General features: G+C 36.3%; 1 protein-coding gene across 1 annotated transcript in view; it reads right to left on the reverse strand.

Moving 5' to 3' along the window:
* Positions 1-21,762, reverse strand: part of TOP2B (DNA topoisomerase II beta) — a 57,712-nt gene that overhangs the window by 15,568 nt on the left and 20,382 nt on the right. The window contains exons 17-27 of the mRNA XM_007428954.4: positions 19,855-19,947; positions 19,662-19,776; positions 18,499-18,620; positions 17,948-18,096; positions 16,583-16,814; positions 12,426-12,560; positions 12,141-12,341; positions 7,418-7,613; positions 7,218-7,309; positions 6,247-6,402; positions 3,725-3,808 (exon numbers count right to left, since the gene is read on the reverse strand). Of these exons, the coding sequence (XP_007429016.2) occupies positions 3,725-3,808; positions 6,247-6,402; positions 7,218-7,309; positions 7,418-7,613; positions 12,141-12,341; positions 12,426-12,560; positions 16,583-16,814; positions 17,948-18,096; positions 18,499-18,620; positions 19,662-19,776; positions 19,855-19,947 (1,575 nt within the window). The remainder of the gene's footprint in view (positions 1-3,724; positions 3,809-6,246; positions 6,403-7,217; positions 7,310-7,417; positions 7,614-12,140; positions 12,342-12,425; positions 12,561-16,582; positions 16,815-17,947; positions 18,097-18,498; positions 18,621-19,661; positions 19,777-19,854; positions 19,948-21,762) is intronic.

Below are 21,762 nucleotides of genomic sequence, written 5' to 3' on the forward strand. Positions count from 1 at the left end.
TGGGCAGGGCTGAGCTAGCCCCACTCAGCCCCACCCAAGACCTCAGCTTCACCCAAAAGGGCAACAAAGGGGGGGAGATAGGCAGGTGGGGGGAGTTAGAACCAGTCCCTTATCTTACTGAGGCTTAGGGCTGGAAGGGACCAAGCCTGGAATGGTTTGGATTGGGGTGGGTCCTCGGCTAACCACCAGTAAAATTTGCTTAACGACAGCAAGAGGAATTGCCAGGATTACTGTCGCTAAGCAAAGTGGTCATGTGACATCTCGCTTAACAACCACATCGCTTAGCAACCAGTCCCAATTGTGGTTGTTAACCAAGGACTACCTATATAGCATAACTATATTATTTCATGTACAAACTGGCAATTTTCACTACTACTCCTAATGGAAGACTTTGAAATAAACAAATGTACCTACTTCATCTTGAAAACAACTTTTTGATTCTAATAACTTTCAACACATAATTGTTGAAAATTCAGGAGAATGACAGAACCATAATTGTTTTCAGTAAGAAAGTTTATATTCCATGTTCTAGGATATAAACTTTGCACACCAAGTTCTTAGGAATATCAATCTGCTAATACAAACTAATGGATGCCATTAAATTTCTATCCAGAAATAAAATTAAAGGTTGATTTCAACATAACTCCTACTTAATTATCAAGCCAAAACTTTGAATTAGTATCATATTCCAAAGTTATGTTGGGGTGTACTGGACTTCTTTTGCCTACCAAGAAACCCATAGGAAAAAGCAGAATAATTATATAAGCAAATACTGAACATAAAAGAGAAAACAAAAGAGAAATAACAACAAAAAATGTCCAATGAAATACTGGATCAGAATCAACAGTGGAAAAATTCAATATATTCCACCAGCTTAACAGAGTTTAAATTCACCAAAAAACATTACAATTAACACAATCAGTTAAATTCACATTTTAAGAGTGCTAACTTTTATCACAAATATAAAACCACTCTGGAACAAAATAAATCCTAGATAAAATTTACACTTGGGGTTCAATGCACTCAAGCAGTGGTTTGTAACAAGATTTTTAAAAACCCAGTAAAAAAAAAATTATAATGTAAGCAAAATTTTATATTATTATCTCTACTCTAACGGGGAACAGAAAAAACTGTTTAGATTAGACAATTAATACATCGCTTTCCCATAAATTTTAAAATGAGTAAATCAGCCTCATGATTATTTTTAAAGTTGTGTGAAGATTTTTTAATTGAAAATTGTTGAGGAAAGGAGTGGGAATGAAAGATCACAAGCTGATTCCATAACAGTTAAATAATATATAGAATAAAAGGTTATTTAAAAATATGTTTAAGAAGTTTGCTCCCGTTCAAGTCTTGCTATGTTGTCTCATCATAGTGGGAGATTGTTCTAGGTAGGGATAAGTGAAGAACACTGAGAGTGTACACCAAGAGTATATACTTCCAGCAGGGTTATCTAATGCATGAAGGTCAAACAGGTGCCGATATTGGGCACTAGTGATATAGGAAGATGCTGGAGTAGATGACCACTTTAGAGACCATGGCAAAGGCATCATTTCATTCCATATGGGAAAAGGCAATGCTAAACCTCTACAGTATTTTACCAAGAAGCCACATGGTTAGACAATATAAAGTGATTGATAATATAGTGACATATAACAGGCCCCTGAAGTAGGATGGTACTCAACATGCTACTGAAGAAGAGTTGAGCACTTTTCAGAATACTAATGGTGATTATGACACAGCTGGAGACAGCCAATGATCAAGAAACAAACTGGATGTCAGAAGAGTCAGTGGATATTACTAAGAAGAGAGAGAAGCCAGAAGTTATTCCCTATTTACAAAAACCTCTAGAAAATGAGGTCACATCAGACTTCAATCATTACTAAGGCAGAAGGAATATCTACAGAAATATGGCAAGCAGCAGAAGAATCAGTACATCTGGAAAACAATACAGTGGCCAACCTATATTGAGAAACCTATACACCGGATAGGAAGCCCCAGTCCAGACAGAATATGGGGGGAAAAAAGATTGGTTCCAGGTTGGTAAAGTATGGAAATAAGGCTGCATACTTTATTTATTTAACTTAAATGCTGACTATATATTGAGAGAGGCTGGATTGGAAGAAGATGTGCACAGTTTTAAAATTGGAGGAAGAAACATCAATAACCTGCAGTATGCTGATGACACTACTCTAATAGCTGAAAATGCAAATGATCTGAAAGCTCTAGTAATGAAAGTCAAAGTGTACAGAATAAAAAATGGGACTACAATGAAATATAAAAAAACCCAAATTAATGACAACAGGTACAGCAACCAGTTTTAGAACTGACAGTGACCTGAAATGGTGAATAACTTCTGCCTCATAGGATTGGCTATTAACAGTAAAGGAACGATCAGTCAAGAAATGTGCTATCAGCTAGTACTTGCCGGGTTAGCAATGAAGGCTTGGGGAAAGATATTCAGATGCTATGATGTGTCCATACTTACAAAGATCAAAATCTTGTAGGCAATGGTACTCTCTGTGACACTCAATGGAAGCAATAATTGGACTTTGAAGAAAGAGGATACAAAGAGTACTGACACTTTTGAAGAAGATTCCCAAAAGTACCATTAATAGCCAAGAAAGCAAACAAATGGATCCTAGAACAAATCAATCCAGACTTCTTACTTGAGGCACAAATGACCACGCTCAAATTATCATATTTTGGACCTATTACACAAAGACTCAGCTCCCTTGAGAAATTCATAATGCTGGAGAAAGAAGAAGGAAAGAGAAGAGGATGACCAGTAGCAAAGTGTATGGACTCGATTACAGCCACAAGGGGTACATCTTTGGAAGACCTGAAAGGCCAGGATGGGAACAGATATCATGGAGAAAGTCTAAGAGATGATACCAACTTGATGGCACATACTACAAAAAAATAATTAAAAAGTTTGCTAATCTTTGTGTCATCTATTGAGGATCATAGCAAAAATAATTGTGAGGCAACACTGGTATCTTAACAGTGTGCATATTCAGATTACAATTAATGCCGTTTTACTTCAAGGTTAGGTACTTGAAAGGTTAAGAATTCAAAGCCTAGTCTCAGTAATTACAAAACTCATAGTTACATTCAATATAAATATTTATATAAATTTCTACCCTTTATACCTGCAAAACTGATTATAGAAAAATGTCTGTACAGGATATAATAGGGTTTTGCCAGAAGGAGTATGAAAATTGTGAGACACATGTTTTGCATCTTCTGGCCCAGATGAATATCATAACTTTTAAGCAAGAAAATGAAAAAAAAAGTATTTCTCAACCTTTGCAGGAATCTGTATAAATTAATTCCTACCAAATATTCACTTTAAAAATCAGAGAAATAAAAAATTAAAAGCTTGCAAGTTATATATGCAAAGAAATGTTATTAGACACCCAAATTGCAGAGCAAGAGATCAAATATGTAGAAAAATTTGGGAACAAGTGAGGAACTTTACACCAGTTTTATTCAACCTAGAGCTGTCTGGATACACTCTAAGTCCCACAGACACCAGTATCCTACTCTTTCCTCACTTCCAGCAAATACAGTTTTGAAAACACAGTTCAAGTATGAAATTACACAAATTCCCTTTCATGTTCATATAATGAGCTTAGTAACTTGAAGATAATCAATTGCCCCCACGTAACAGCCTAATATAAAACTTGATGCTATACATGAATTTTAATATAGGTCAGCATACATCAAGTTCTTCTATAAAAGCTGCTAAATCTTCTTTCCAAAGGTCTGAAGAGGATTTTCTCTTGAGATCACTAAGTTCCTTTCCCTACAAGACAAAAAAGAATAGTAAAATAATTTGCATTGGAAACATGTTCTGAACATTGAAGGTAAGCAAATATAAGAACATAAATATAGCATTGCTGGATCAGGCCAAAACCCATCTTAGTTCAACATTTTGTTGCTGACAGTGGCCAGAGGGCTGAACTGCTCAGAAGCAGAAGCTGGAAATCTACCTTTCTCCTACTAGTGTTCCCCTACAACTGGAATTTGGAGGCATAGTTCTCTCAACTGAGAGGTAAAATTAAGACTTCAAAGCAAATAGCTTTTAATAGACCTATCCTCAGTAAATTTATCCCAGTCACCTTTTATAACCATTTTCATGTTAGCGACCATCACCATGTTTTGTGGCAATTAATTCCACACAATAATTACGAACCATGTAAATATGAGCATTGACCTTCTAAATTAACATTATCAAGACAAAAGTAGATGGCAAATTACGTACATTTTCTTACTCACATAGCTGATCATTAACAATTTTACAGTGCCATTAAATTATACATTTTGAGGAACAAACTGGTTTTAGACCAGACTGCTCTACATTAGATAACTGTTTTATCTTATATCACCTTATTACAAAACAACTGGCTAGAGGCAATAAACTGTTCACTGCTTTTATAGATCTAACCGCAGCTTTTGATTCCATAAATAGAAATGTCTTATGGAAGAAATTGATTAACTTAAATATGGAGCCCATTTCTGGTAAAGGCCCTTTATTCAAATACCCATCTAAAAGTAAGAACTGGTGTAAATGGCTCCTTAACTAAGAGCATGCCCACTCATAGAGGTGTTAGGCAGGGTTGTATCTTAAGCTCCAATGCTTTTTAATCTTTACATAAATGATATGCCAGGGTTCTTGTGTACCCCAGACACACACATGCTAAAAATTCATGGTACATTTGTAAATGTTCTTTTATATGCGGATGAAATGGTTTTAATGGCACACTCTCAAATAGGCCTGAGACGACTCTTGAAAAAGCTAAATAATTATTGTGTTTCTAACTCTCTAACTATAAATAAATTCAAATCTAAAGTGATGGTTTTTAGCAAAAAGAGAGTGAAATACAATTGGCAGATAAAGGGGGAGCCAATAGAACAGGTGAATTCTTTTACCTATTTGGGAATGGTTTTTATTGATACTGGAGCCTGGGAACATCACTTTCGAAGGACAGCAGGGAGGGCTGAGGTCTGTGCCAAAGGTTTACTTAAACTGTATAATTATAAATATCCTGGCACGCTGAGCCCTATACTGAAAGTATTCAGAGCAAAAATTGTTCCAATGATGACCTATGGCGCGGAAGTGTGGGGCCTTATAAAATCTGTGGCACTTGAACATGTCCAGACACGTTTTTTAAGAAATATATTGGGTGTTGATAAGAACACGTCAGTCCCTGCGATCATAGCGGAAACAGGTACCCATTCTATACAGAGCCAGTCAGTAATTAAGGTCTTTTCTTATTGGCAGAGAGTCCATTTAATGGATCATGATAGGCTTCCCAAATTATGCCTGTTGGAACAAACATGTATGGACCTCTCCATATCCTGGATAAAACATCTTACTGAAGTTATTTCACAATATGGGCTTTCTACTCAACAGGTACTCATAAATTCCTTGCAGGCAAAGGATATTTTTAAACAGCAAGCTCTGGATATCAGTGCCCAAACGGACATGGAGGAACTGGCTAAAAATGGGTCATTAAAATGGTTAGCTAAGAATAAAATTACCTTTAACCCTGAAAAATATCTGTCGATGAGTTTAACTCAAAACCTAAGAAAGGCCTACACTAGAGCTAGGTTTGAATTACTGGACTCCATGGTCAGATATGGTTGTTTCCATCACATGCCTTACAATGAGAGGCTATGTGTATGTGGGGACCCAGCCATAGAAGATATTGTCCATGTTTTGTTCGACTGTAAACTTTATGTCTCACTTAGGCTTAATTATTTGTCCCCTCTGTTGGAAAGAACAGTCCATTGGGACTCCAAACACAGATTATCCTATTTTCTTTCGGGCACAAATATCTTTATTGTGAGTAGGACTGCCAAGTTTGTGGATAGGGCAGCTCAGTTGAGAGCCCGATATATAGAACAGATTGGAGTATCATGTAGGGGTGACGGTCTTATATGAATCTGGATTATGATATTAGCGTTACATTATTATTTTATAGTAGTATTATACTTTGTACTATCCCATTCTATTATTATAATATTTTATTGTATCATGGATTTTGTGTATTAGTTATTTGTTTCACCTTTGATATCGTTGTAAGACTAATCAATAAAGTTGAAAGTTGAAAGTTGAGAAATAAATTTAATTTAAAAATTAACATGCAGTACAACTTGCAATTTTTCATTTTCGCAATATAAAACAATATTCTCAACAGCAGATTAGGAAGTACTGTTCAAAACTCAGAAAATACCTACTTTTGCATCTCGCTGCTTAATAATTTCTTCAACTTTCTCTTTAGTAAGACACCATAAAGACATATTTAAGATGTAATTGAAATCTGGACCTGAAGTAGATCCTGAAGAGGAGGAACTATCATCATTCAGATTCTGCATTTCTTCTTCCTCTGCGGCCTATTTAAAGATCAAATTAATTATAATACTGTACACACATATAGAAAAATTATGAATGGGGAGACATAGTAGAAATTCTAATGTATTCAGAAAATAATTTTTAACATATCTATTAGGAAATAATCAAAACATTAATAACTTTTTTTTAAATGGTAAAAATAAAGCTCAAGATACAGACTGTCAAAAACATTCCGGCATGTAGGCAGATCTCCAAAGAAATGCAAAAGTTACCACAATATGAATAGCAGGTTTGTTTGTACAGTAGATATTAATAATAGATACAATGGATTAAATTATAAATTATCCTGACAGCTGCCACAAACAGGGTAGGTGAAACTAGAATCTCAAATTCTAATTACATCTACACAGTTGTTACAAATACAGAATGACTCGGACTGAGTCCCTACCCAAGAAAGGAACGATTTTTTAAAAAATCTCTAAATCCTGTGAAAAGGAAGTACTTTGTCAAAAGTCAAAATCACTATGTTCTGAGGTCCTGCCAAAAAAGAAAGAAAACAAAACTTTATTTTCTTTCTTACCAATATAATATATATTGAGGAATTATAGAGTAGCAGGAATCAGAAAAGGATAGGCTGGTCCTGATTTTCATACACTGAAGGAAATGCCTAACAGGGGTGTTCAATTCAATACAATTAATAGTACTTCTTGCAACCAGTCAGCCTAGCTAGGCTTAAACTCTTTCTTTATACTTTCCTGAAGAGGTCTATATATTTATTCTGTACAAACATATGAATGTGACTGTGATCTTCTCAACAAAGTATATGAAAAATACTAAAGCTAGAAGTATGACTTACTTTTTCTTGTGCTTCCTTCCAGGCTTTGACAGGGTCAGATTCATAACCTCTCTGGACTAACATCTGAATCAAATCTCTCTTTGACTTGTTCTCTATAGGGGAAAAAAAGATTACAATGAAAAAAATATAGGCACCAAAGAGATCAATTTAAGAGACAGTTATAAATTACATAATATCCTTTAATTTTATATTGTTCTTACCTATGGTAATTTTCCCTTGTATTTTCTCTAAAATGAAGCGAGCTTGATTGTTAAGTTTTGTAGATTCTGCCCCTAACATTCCTACAAGCCACTCCTTGCGCAAACCATAATAATTTAAACGTAGGTCAAAGAATTCTTTTAGGATATCTTGCACAGTTTCATATTTCTTCAGACACCCCATATGATCAAATAGCACCTGCACAAATTTTTAAAAAATCTGATTAAAAATTGTTTCCACTATTCCACGTTGTTAAATAAATGCTATTATTTCTAGAAGGAAAGTATAATTATTATAGAAAACTACAGTCTTTTAAAACTTGTAAGCTTTGAATTCAAAATTCAGATTTCACTTGTTTTACCTGAAGTTGACAAAGTTGTTTTGGTAATTAATAGTAATGCATTTATCTTTGTTAAGTATATCTGAAGGTTTTTCATTTTGTTTTTTCCAAAATATCAAATGTTAAATTAAATTAAAGCTAATGAAGCATCTGATTTAACTTGTAACTAGTCATTTTTTTGTATACAGTGTGACAATGTTATTGACAACTCTATCAGAATCCAATTTAGCATGTATGTTAAGGATATGACTGAATGAATTCAAATATCTGCAGAACTCCCACATCCATTCCAAAGAAAGTAGCAAAATCCAAGATATACAAGTAGTCCTCGACTTACAATGGCAATCGGAACTGGAATTTCAATCGCTAAGCAATGCAGTCGTAAAGCACGACTGCATCACTTAACAACAGCAATCCCTGCAGTCCCAGTTGCCATCATTAATCAAATCCTACAATCATTAGGCAAGGCAACTTCCTGCCAGCTTCCCCCAACCAAAGTCAGTGGGGAAGCCAGCAGGAAATTGCAAATCTCAGGCTGGCAAGCAGGTAAGTGGCTGTTGCCGGGTAGGGGAAGCAGCGAGGGGGGGTGCAGAGGTGCAGGGGAGATGTGGCAAGGGTCAGGGAGGATGCAAGGGTGTATGTGAGATGCGCAGGTCATAGAAGATGCATGTTAACTCTTCCAGGTAAACCAGACAGGAAACACAATAGATGAGCTAATTTTACTTATAAGGCTACATTAACAGAATCTTGCAAGTCTGAAAGTACAAACTGCCTGCCCTCCCTATTTATCACCTGAGTAATTAGGGCTAGTCCTTCCTAAGTTTCTTTTTCGGGCCATTACTCTGTTGTGGACTCCTTTCATTTTTATCTGATCATTCCCTAAGCGGCATCTCTTCCCTTGTCTTCCAAGGTCACCCTCATATTCCATCACAGTGTGTGAGAATACAGCAAGGGTGAAGGAGGGTGTGCGGGCATGTGGTGCCAGTTGGGAAGGGTGCATGAGGGTGTGAGGGGATTTGTGAGTGGCCAGTGTGAGCGCAGAGGGGCTGGGGGAGGGTGTGTGGGTGTGGGAGACTTACTCCAATGACTTCAGACCTTCCCTGCTGGCTTTCCTGTTGACTTTCTGAGGAAGCCAACAAGGAAGATTGCAAATGGCAATCACATGATCGCGGGGCACTGCAACCAATCATAAGGGCAAACTGGTTGCCAAGCACCCAGATCACGATCACGTGACTGTGGGGGTGCTGGGACGGCTGAAACTCTGAGGACCAGTTGTAACTGCTATTTGTTCAGCACTGTCATAACTTCGAACAGTCGCTGACTGAATGGTTGTAGGTTGAGGACTACCTGTAATGCAAAAACTCAGTAACTATCCATCTTTCAATAATGTTTTTACACAACTTGGGCAAAAATTGAATCAATCAATTTTATTTCAGCCATAGACCAGCACAGTTCTAAAAACGTGACAATAACAATTACAAATAAAAATAAAAAGTCATATTGATAGAATAAAATAAAGTAAAGATAAAATTATAGAGTACAGGTATTAAAACACAAAAGAATCCTATAATATTACAATTAATTTTACAATGAATAATCTAAATGCTATAAATAACTAGGCCAAATAACTATAAATAAGTAATAGTAGAATTTAAAATACACTATGAGAATGTAAAACTGTGCTAACTTATATTAAGTCTAATACTTGCTGAAGTCCTGCTAGGATTTGTTGGGATTAAGATCATTATGGTCCAACCAATTATAACAAAGAAATAGCAAACTAAAACATAGAGTGGTGTGTGTATATTTAAAAGGAGAAGAGAAAAAAGGGGAGGGGGGAAGAAGAAGGGGGGGAAAGGAAGAGAAAATATATTGAGTTATGGAAGCCTAGCTAAGGCTCAGCATCACCTCACTTGAAGGAGTTGTTTATGTTTAACATAGCTCTGACACAGAACCACGCTATATTGTCTGAAATCCCTGCCACCTGATCAGCTAACCAGAGTCTAAGATAATCAGCCTCCCGTCTGCCCGGGTATTGTGATATACATGGAGAAATATGCATTCTTGTAGATTTATATAAAAAAGGCAATGCAGCAACATGACCCACACTTTCAATTTCCCTCTCACCACAAGGACAGAGCCCCAGCTCTTTTGGTATGTTATAGAAGCTTCCCTCCAGGAGAGCGGAGGGGAGGACATTACAGCGAGCAGGAGTAAAAGCTCTTCTGGTGTTTTGGGGGACAATATTGCAGAGGTAATGTGTAGCAGCAACACTTTTTTGTGGGTCCATTGAATTAATATATGGTGGAGCCTAGCTAAGTTCATTTTACAGGGCCATATCTCTGGCACGCTGCTTGAAAGATGCTTTCAATATACTGGGGGGGGGGGGGGGGCGGGGACAACAATGGCTTAGGGTGCAACCAAGTAATTTACACCAAGAAGTCTGGAATTTGTCTTGAAGAGTCAAAGAAGCCAGACAACCTGGGTTGAAAATTAGTTTGAGCTAGTGCTATTTGGGCAAGAGTTTTAATTGGAATCATTCCAGCTTCAGCCTGAAGGGTTGAGTTAGGAACACAACAAGGAACCAAAAACAGCCTCCTTAGGAAGTTTGATTGTACAGCTTCTAATGGTTCTTATATGCACATATTTGGAAGCTATAGGACAGCTGTGATATTATGTTGGCCTCAAATACTTTTAGTCCACCAGGTATATAATTACCTCCTATCTTGCAAAATTTTTTTAATATGGCAGCTTCTATGGCCTGAACTTGTTCAATATCATTCCCATTTATTTGCTACCTATGATTGTGTCTAGAAGGCTTCTTTGAAAAGACCATAATTTTTGTTTTTTCATTATTAATAATTAAATTGTTGTCTATGCTGTAGGAGGCAATTGATTTTAGGGCTCTCTTCAAACCGATGGGTAAAGTAGAAAGGATGGCTGGGCAAAAGTTATTGGAAGTTATTTAATTTTAGCCATAAATTGATAATCTATTCTGCATACCTCTCTTCATAAAAGAATTTAAAGATGTTTAATAAAAGCTATCACGATGAGAAATCATTCTGCATATTTAATGACAAAAGGTTAATTATTGTTAGCTTTAAGGCTGTAATCCTATGCATATTAGTTGGCAGTAAGCCTCGCTGAACACCGTACAGCTTGCATCTGAATAAACATATAACATTAAACTGTATTTCTGTAAACCTACTTATATATGAGATAATGCACTTGCTACACAGTCACGTATTGAGAAATCAGATGTTAACTGACGTTGCCAGTTTTGAATTCTCCGCTCATTTAAATGCTGATTAATCTCTTGAATATGTAGATAATTATAGACCAGGCTCAAGGAGTTTTTATTTCAAAATACCTTGAAATACCTTGAAAAGGCATTCCCAGCATTATTCTAAATAATTAATTACCACAGACTGGATGACCTGAAATAGACAGCAAAAATAGGAATGAATCCAGACAAGCTAAAGGGGCTGCTAATCAGTAGAAGTAGACTGGGGACTGTAATTCAGTCTGTTCTGGAAGGGACTGGACTCTCTCTGAAGTAATATACGTACAGCTTGGCTATCCTCCTTAACCCTATGATGCTGCTTTACCTTTAAAAGTTGGGGGTGATTAGGAATGTATTATGTTTAATGCGCCAGCTGCGTTATCAGTGAGTCATCTCACAAGAGTTATTCTTGCCTTGGTTATATTACATTTACACAGTACAACACCTTCTGTACAGGACTACCTTTGAAGAGTAACAGTAGACCTATTCCTAAGCTATTTTTACTATTACTCAAGTTTTTTAGGACCCTTTGGACCTATTGAGGTCTATAAATTATTATATGGGTAGTCCTAATTTAATGCCACTTATTTGGCAACTGTTTGAAGTTACGATGGCGTTGAATGAGGGGTACTTATGAGGAGTCCTCGAAGTTGCAGCCATCACAGCATCCCTCTGGTTAAGTCATTACAATCTGGGTGCTCGGCAAGTGGCTCACAATTATGATGCTGCAGCATCCTGTGGTCACACGATCGCTATTTGCGACCTTCACTGCCAGCTTCTGACAAATGGGGAAGCTAACAGGAAGTAGATCGTGTGACCATGGTATGCTGCGACCATGTGGAATTTGCCTAACAATGGCAACTGGGACTGCGAAACTGCCGTCATAAATCAGCACGGTCACATGATATCACACCTTATAACCACATCACTTAGCGATGGAGTTCCCGGTCCCAATTACCACCAGTAAAATACTATTTTTCTTGTATAAAATATATAAAAAGAAACAACAGCCATGTGCTATACAGAATGTATTATTACTACTGTAACACTGAAAAATGGTAAACAGCTACTAGTCTGGAGGTCAAACATAGAGGAAAGTTACCATAGAATTACAAGTTAAACTTGTTTGAAGCTTAAAGACTTTGTGGAGTCCAGCAGCCTCTGCTTGAGCAAGCTTTTCTTCTGTCATTTTTACAACAAATTTCACAGTTGTATCGGTGTGATATTCTTTATAGTCAGAAATTAATGCTGGTGTTTTTTCAGTCCCATTCAACATTGGTTCTAACACTTGTTCTTTGTAAACCTGCAAAAACATTAAAAATGAAAATAAGATTTAAAGAAAATAGTAGAAATATTTTAAGTCTAAAATTGTATCAAAAATATTTACCTGAGTCCATGTTCGAACTGGAAGTTCTGTAATTTCTACTGTGTTCCTATCAACCACAAATATTTCTCCACTCACTACATATTGATTCTGACCAAGTTCTTGGATTGTTCCTTTAAAGTTTTTGTAGTTTGGAAGCTACAACATTAAAAATATACGTTAATTATTACACCTTAAGAAGTCTCAAATGTTTTTATATTTTTACATTCAGTTAAAATCAGTCAGTATTTAAGACTAAAACGATATTTATATGGAGATGGCAGTAAATATTTCTGTGGGCAATTTCACACTATTAATTCTTCTGGGCAAATAAGGAAGCTAGTACATAACCACAGAGCAAGGAGAAAAGTGAGTGTGAATCAGAGTGTATACAGTGGTGCTTAAAATTTTGTGAACCCTTTTGAATTTTCAATATTTCTGCATAAATATACGTAAAACATGATCTGTTCTCCACACAAGTCCTAAAACTAGATAAAGAGAACCCAATTAAACAAATGAGTCAAAAACATTACACTTGTTCATTGATTTATTGAGGGAAATTATCCAAAGCTACATATTTGTGTGTGGCAAAAATATTACAGGTGCTACAGGAAATTAAAAGCCTGGCATTCCTCCAATCCCCTAGTATGCACTTTAGGTAGATTCTAAGCATCTAGTTTATGCTAGATGTGTTCTCTAGGCTGGGAAGGATTTGGACATTCATTTGGAATTATGATAATATACATCTTAGGAAATTTGGAACTTATTTTTGACATGAAACATCAATTTCATCTTAGTACCCCCTTGCCCTGATGAAATACACATAGGTCCCCTCTCACCAAGAGAGCCCCTAATTCCCCAACACTCTTGGTTGAGGTTAAAGCCACCAGGGAAGCTATTTTCCATGTGAGAGGTGTTAAATCCCATGAAGAAAAGCAGTTTCTGATTGGTGAGGCTGTGGCCTATCTATTTATTCCTGCTTGAAGAAAGTCCAGTAGTTCTGGGACTCCTTCAGTTGTTGCCACATGCTTCCCCTCCCCCATACCATTGTTCAAACGTTTGCCAGCTCATCTGGTATATTTTTCTGGTGGCTGGATATCTGAAATCAAAAATGGTCTCACTGCTGAATTTATGATGCCAGCACTTTAAAGCTAACCTGTTCAATTTCCAGGCATAAAGTTGAAGGCACTCTGTGTCTGAATGTAGAATCAATCCTTGACTCACAATATATTATTATTCTGGTATGTGTTATCATAAACAGATAGATAAAAAATGGTGTCCCATCTCTCTGAAATTCTCTAGAGGATCTCTGGAGGTATAGTCCACCCCCCTAGGAAAAGGTGTAGTGACTGAGCCAGTTTTCTGTAGGGTTCAGTTCCCTTTTATGTATTCTCCTAATGTGGAGGTCAAATGTTTCTCTGCCCCCTTCATCAGAAGGGCCATCTCCTTCTGGGGGCCCTTAAATCTTCTCTGCCCTGGTTGTTGATGGAGAAATCTTGCTGTAATGTGTACGTTCACATCAGTTTGTCCTGCCTCTTCACTTGATGCTGCAGGGGTATCAGTGCCAAACTCACTACTCTCAATTCCAATAGGTTAATAGGCAGTGCCAACTCAGGTTGAGCTCCTGGATTGAATAGGTCTTATGGAAGGCTCCCCAGTTCCTCTAGCATCTTTGGTCACCTACTCCCAGGTAAGTTCTCTGAGTGGCATTGTTTTTACCAGACTGGTCCAGATTAGTCATCATTGAAAGGATCTGGCTATCTTGCTTAAGACTATCAGTTGCAAGAGAGCAGGGATTCTGATTCCGGAGCAGTAGGAACCACTGGAGCAGTCTGGGATGGAAATGTGCCATTGCACTTCATCCTGGATGTCTATCATCATCCTGCACCAATATTCTCCTTTGGAATGGTTTAGAATCAAGGCTTTTACTGGCTTGTCTATGTCAGGTACCCATTCCATGTTTTATTGGGAGAGAAGATAGAGCTTGTTGAACAGAGTGGGTAGGCTCTGTTCTTGGTTGGGACTGTTTTTTTTTTATTATTTCAGCACAAAAAATCTGGTAGTGTCATTCCCATGCTTGGTTTGGGCATGGCAAGGAAGTCTTTTCTTAGTATTGTTGATAGTAGCACTGTAAGTGTCCATTACTAGGTCAAGGGTTCTTAACCATCATGCTGTAGAAGTCCATACTGAATAATCTCTGAAAATTTTGTGTTTGTGTCAGGTCCTCATCATCTTCATCTGACAAAGAGAGGTTCTTTCTCTCTAAGTCTGTGTTCTCCTCTTGTGGAGAGACTCCATTCTTCTGTCTCTGAGAGCCTAGGTAGGTCAGTTCAGTCTATATTGCAATCACTTCTCTGGTTAGACAAAACTTTCTGGTGGTGCTCCTAATCTCGCTATTCATCATGCTAGCAATGGGAAGCATAAGATCCATCTTTCATAAGATCCACTGGTTCTATTAAATGAGTGGGAAGGTCACCTCCTCTTTTGTGGTGAGTGTGGCCTCCCACGTGGGTGTGTAAATTGTTCTGCACACATGTGGTGTTCTGAAGGTATTCCTGGCCTGTCTGCTCAGCCATTCTACTTTGTCAATGTTAGGGACAAGAAGAGAGAGCAGAGGCACCCTAACTGCTATTTCTGAGTTGAATGGAGAGGCCTGTGATGGAATGTTGGTTTGATTCACAGAGAAGTGGAACAAGAATGCCAAGTCATTACAGAGAAGATATTTGTATCCTGGGAAAGTATAAAGTATGATAAAGAAACTCAACACTGATGTGATTGTGTTAGGTATAAGTTAAGGTAGAGAAAGGGTTTGACAAGCTTTCAAGATTTTGTTATAATAACTATTTGCATTGAAGTACATTTCAAGACCCTTAATGATTCCTTTTCCTGACCTTCCCTACCTTGAAGGGCTGACAAGCTCTCTGGTCCTGTCATAACTTCCCCAGTAGGAAAAAAGGAACACCACTGCTTCCAGTGATCCACTCATATGCATGTGAATCACAGTTTCCCCAGCCCAGAAAAACAAAGGGAAGGGAGACAGCAGAAAACCACAGCTCTCCTCAAGCCACTTCTTGGGAGAAACATAAGGAGGCCAGCTTTTCTCCTCTTGGTATTGACTGTTGCAGCTGCTTCTACCAAGCCATATGTGGTTCCATGTGGCTGAAGGTTCTTTGTTCAAGTAAAGTAGCTTAGCTCCAGCTCTACAGGAAAAGTTTATGTTTGTATTCTTATTCCTCTCTTTTTCTTTCTTTCTTTCTTTCTTTCTTTCTTTCTTTCTTTCTTTCTTTCTTTCTTTCTTTCTTTCTTTCTTTCTTTCTTTCTTTTCTTCCAACTTTCCATCTTGTTTTTTAAACCTCTACCTAGATAGACCTGACAAGAAAAAAACCCTACCACACCTGCAGAAAGCAGAACTAAGACTGGATATGAGGGATTTCCTCCATGGGATGGGAAAAGTTTAAGCCATGGAAGAGATGGAGTTAATCCTAATTCTCTCTAGGCTACTGAGAATGGCATGTTCATTCATAACAATGCCTTATTTTGTTAATAAGAAACAAAAGGATCTGGTATGAGTACCAGAAATACTGAGTACATAGTTTGGGAGTATATGTAATAACATCTAAAAACTTAAGGAGAAATATAAAATTGTTAATAAAAATGTGTAAATATATGCAATATTTCTGCACAAATGACATTTTCATGGATAGAGGTAAAAATTGAGGCTGAATTTGAGTTTAAAACTATCCTTAACAAAATATTTTAAAATCATTATTAAATATCTACATGAAAGAAGCACCAAAGAATACTATCTTACTGTGCTGATTTAAGTTGCTCAATTTCTTCTGCTTGGCTTTTCCTGCCAGTGGCTTTTCTTTCCATGGTTTGTTTAGTGTGATTGCGAGCTCAGGTTTGTTCTTCTGCTAACAAAAGCTTGAAGCCTTGATTTGTTCCTGTTTTTTGATCCCTGGCTTACCTGGCATGTCACATAGACCATAAAAAGATTCTATAGTATGCTTAGTCTCTTCTGCTCACTGTAATTTACTTAGCCTGAATTTGCTTACTGTACGCCACATTTTTTGGGATTATGACTTACCAAACATAACTTTGTCCCTCTGCAAATAAACATATTTAGCCTCTTTATGAAAAGGTTATATTACATTAGTCTGCAGTGAACATTGCATTACCATGGGATGAGGGTCCAATCCATCCAACATTCGTCTGACATTGTTCACAATCTCCCTGGTATCATAGTTTGGAATCTTACATGCCCATCCTGTACCGATGCCCTCAGCACCATTTATTAAGACCATAGGAATTATGGGAATGTACCATTCAGGTTCCACACGTTGGTTATCATCATACAGGAACTTAAGAAGATTATCATCTACTGCAGGAAAAAGTAGTCTTGCTAAAGTGCTTTAAAGAAAAGAGAAATAAGACTTCTGGGTTATTTCAGTTCATAATTCAATAAACTGTCAAACTGAATTGTTGTAGAAGTTACAGATTGTTAAACTATACTTTTCATTCTCTCTAGAAATGAATTAAAATGCCACAGGCATTCTAAAGGTTATACAGTGCTCTTAGTGAAAAGTTCATGTAGTATTAATGTACCTTTCAATATGCAATAGGACTATTAGAATCTCTGAATGGGATACCTATAAATGCATAAGACTCAGAACTCCCACTGCATCTGGTGTATGATCCAATCAAAATCATTTAATATCTTTCTGAAGTTCATGGATTTTAAGTGTACTACATTGGAAATCACTTTATGCCAATACAGATCATTGACTGCTCTGGCTTAGTATGTCTTAAGTGGACTGAAGCTTCATGTGGCCTTTTTAGTCAAGTACGTACATAGCAGAACCCTATTTTGATTCTAAAACCTCAGTTACTATTATTACTACCAAACATCTTCCAGAGATCTTATGCAAAACTTATCAAGTTGCACGAAAAAGTACCTTTTGATCCCAACTGAACAGGTATACAGAATATTTCACAAATCAGAGTGCAATACTATTACTGATACTGATTCCTAAACATTTCCTTTTTTTCCCCTTTTACTCTCATTTTTTTCCTATAAAATAAAAGCCATGATGTACTTGGGCCAGGCCATTTATGATCTAATAAGTATTATGTCCAGGAAAAAAAAAGGTAAAAATACAGGTTTGGATTAGGACCTAACTGTATTTCCAAATAAGTCTTAGCCATAAAGTCAAAAGCTGAAGAACTGAGTAAATGCAGCTGTGTTCTTTTCTTTAAAAATTCAAGGGGCCTCTCTCTCTCTTTCTCTCTCTCATTCTGGGGATTTTGAGGAATTAAATAGGTTCTTGTACCATCCACTTTTGGAGTGTGGTTTTCATTGTGCTACACAAAGTTTAATATAGCCCTTGAGCTGACCGTAATGTTGTACTTCTGGACTAAAGAACTGAAATACTTATGTGGGTATTTCTTCCTAATTACTTCCCACAACAACAATTATATACTTCCCAATTCTGTATTACTTCAAATGAAGCTTGTTTCAATTTCTGTTTTGAGCTACACTTTACCTCAACATGGTGAAGATGTAACGAGGACTTGCAGCATCCTTTCCACCATGAAGCCTAGTACCAAACTGACCAATAGGTTGTAGTAAACTGACATTATTACTTCCAACAAAGTTCTGAGCCAAGTTGACAATAGTCATCATTAAAGCTTGCTAGAAGAAAATATTAAAGTATTGTTACTACCAAGGGGAAAAATCCAACATTATGAGTTAGTATAAAATAAATTCCTGAGAAAACTACTTAAGGCTCCATCAAGTATAACTAGGACCAGAGAAAAAAGAGAAAAAGCCCCACTCATTTTGAAATGACACTTATTATCAAGTTATTATTACTTTGTACATTATTCATTACAAACAACAGGGTTGGTGATGAACATGGTTGTGAGGATTTGGGAACTGAATGGAGTATTCTTTTTTTTCCCCTCATTTGTCCCTAAAATTACCACAGATGAAGCAAGACGTCCTATCTTTTCAAATCTGCCTACCTCTTCCCCAAAATTATTCTTCCAAAATAATTAAGATAAAACAGACACAGTCTTTTATTTCTATACCCACCTCTCCATGGTGATATGCAGACATCTCAGCCACAGAGCCAGCTAACTGAGCAACCTTAACCTCACGTTTATCATTTCTCTTAAAGCAAGTGAACAAAACTTTACGCTGCCCTGGTTTAAAGCCTAGATTAAAACAGAAAAGGACATATTTCAAAATTGTACTCTCTCAAAGTATTGCTAATACAAGAGAAGAGGTACTTAATAAAACTGCACACTTAATCACTTAGAAGCTCTAAATAAATATATACATATTAAATGCAGTAAAATGATCTAATACAAAGAACTTAATTATGTATTTCTCATTTCCCAGTAAAGTCTAATTATTGTTTTCTAAAATCATCAATGTTTAATCCCATGACTATCCACAAAATAATTCAGTTCAGTTAGTAAGTCCTACATTTGATTTCGTGAAATGTGCCATTATAAAGTAAGCAAATGTTAAGGGTAGCTTTACTACAGCTTCATTTGGAAAGAAGACTAATGAATGATGAAATAGCAACAACATCAAGTACAAATGTTATAGTTCAGGCAAAATTATTGTTACGCAGAAGATCATCTGACAGGGTATTCTACTGAGCACCACAGTTATCACTGAGAAATTCTAACATTAATGCTAAGCTTAAGAGACAAAGATAATGAGCAGTTTCAGATGTATAATTCAACTGCTAAGCCATTGTTTGAAAGCCGTATATTTTGTGCCTTTTCCTTCCTCTGTTTTTTTGTCAGTTTGCCATAACCAAACAAGCTACAGTTATTAGTAATTAGAAGTACTCCAAAGTGTTTATAGACTACTCTGAAAAATAGTTTCAAGTTAAAGTATGGATTTAATTTAGCACTAAAAAGTGCTTATAAACTGGGCATCTCTGAAAATTATGGCTAAAGTACTAATAAGTGAAAAGAAAGACCCCATTCAAGGGAAGACAGGAGAGAACATCACATCCCTGATTTCCAAATCATAATTTTGTTACTGAGATTATAATGTCAGAAATTGAGTGAATATGTTTTAAAACTCATTATAGTTTTCATCCATTGAGAAGAGAGTACTATCTTGGCTTATTCTAGAGAGAAGGCTGAAAATAAAAAAACAAAAACAAAAAAGAATGCAAATAATTACATATTTAAATGACAGAAAGAAGATACCATACTTCATAAAAGTTCACTCACCATCAACAAGAGATGGAATGGATCGCTCATTATCAGAGTTAGAAAAGAGAATCAATTCCTTGTTGATAAAGTCATTATAAGTGAGATGTTTTGTCGCAGTACCATACAAAAATTGCTAAAATAAATAAAAGTTATTATTACTTTAACAGTAACAAATAACAACATGTATTTCTCCTTAATACTCCAACGTTACCTCTGGTAATCCATGCAACCGACGTTGTCTTCTATCTTCCATGAAATTTGTCAGCCATTCTTTTCTGTCATCAATTTTTTTCTTACTGAAGGCCTAGAAAAAATTAACACAGACTGCTTTTGACTAGGAAAAAATAGATTGGGGTGACTATAAAACACCAAGTTTTAATCAAGGTCCAACAAAGAAGAAATAAACTAGAAATAACCAATTTTAACCACAAGTTATGTACTGAAAAACTGCACATAGCCAGAGGTCAGAAAATATCATGTCCATCCATGCTACATTCTAAAATACATAACAGAAGCTAATGGATATCTTTTTGCTTTTAGAAAAAATCTAATTTGAAGGCAATCTAATACTCTGTGTATGACTTGTACACTGCTTAAAACATGTAGTAATGATTTAGATTAAGTTCATATGCTTTGTTAAATGTTTATAATTTATTTTTATTCCCTTAGCATACACCTCAAATAAAGAAAAAGGGAAAAAATAAAAAGGGAAAGGGAAAAAAAGAAGGAAAAAGCAACAAAAGGCCTATGTAGGAAAAAAAATCTATTTTTAAATAAAGCATTAAACCCTGAGTCACATAAAAAATATTGCTCAGTCTTTCCATTATGTTGATAAAGAGTCAAGACAATAAACCTAGAGTGGCAACATTTTTCTGCTGCAGAACAGTAATCTTTTTTGCTATACCCTAAGTTCAATAAATCCATAGCAATCTGTCTAATTACATATATCAGTATTGAAATAATATTAATTTAGATTTGAAATATTTAAATCTCAAATAAAGAGATAATTTATGAACAAGAACAAGCATGATAAATGATTTGGTAGACTTGGGAACCAGAATCATAATCAGGATGTTCTTCTTGTTCTGCACTTCCTTTTCACAAGACCAACACAAATTTCCTTCTCCATACTATACTGACAAAGCTTTGTATGCTTTCCAACTCAGACAACATAATACCTTCTAATGACAGGGCAAATATAGCATCTCATAAATTGCCCCATGCTGAGAGGATTCATTTTTTAATTCCCAAGAAAGTCTTTTCAATGTAATTCCATTTATATAATGGCACAATTGGTGAAAACTACACTTCATTTCTGTAATTCTACCAAGCTTCATCAGGAAGTAAATGTAACTACTAGATAAATTCCAATTTGTTGGCTATAACCTAAACATCATAGATGCAGCATTCTCTTTGACTGGACAAAGCAACAATCGGTCTCTCTAAAAAGCTGGCATTCATCTATCCTCTACATTTTATAAAACTGAGGAAACTATTCAAGAAAAAAAATGAAAAGGGGGAAAGGATCAAGGAGGGCATGCAAGGAACATCCAAGCAGAAGGCCAATAAGAACCATCTGCTATCACCCTCTCTGTAATGAACCCTGAATATATGCTGAAACCCAAGATTTTATTCAATAAGGTAACAAATAATTTAGCTAAGCTGGTTTGATTGCTCTAATTTAGAAATCTTTCTTTGTGATTATGCAACATTCATTCATTCATTCATTCATTCATTCATTCATTCATTCATTCATTCATTTATTACATTTGTATGCCACCCATCTCCCCCAACTGGTGACTCTGGGCAGCTCAGAGTTAAAATCAAAAACCCGACAACAATTAAAAATACCCCATAAATAATTAAAACTAATTAATCCATTAAAAATCAATTATAAAAAACAAACCCTATACAAAATACTAAAAACATTCAAGATGACAGAGGGGGCAAAGTCAATCACCCCACAAGCTACCTCCACTGGTACAAGCCCCCATCCGGCCCCCAGGCCTTCTGGCACAGCCAGGACTTCACATCTTTCCTGAAGGCCATGAGAGTGGGGGCACACCGCACCTCGGGAGGTAGGTTGATCCATAGCGTGGGGGGCCACAGCAGAAAAGGC

Source organism: Python bivittatus, unplaced genomic scaffold (genome assembly GCF_059951505.1).
Source record: "Python bivittatus isolate LINGU-HERP-01145 unplaced genomic scaffold, Pbiv_v1 ctg000610_np1212, whole genome shotgun sequence".
Lineage (NCBI taxonomy): Eukaryota > Metazoa > Chordata > Lepidosauria > Squamata > Pythonidae > Python > Python bivittatus.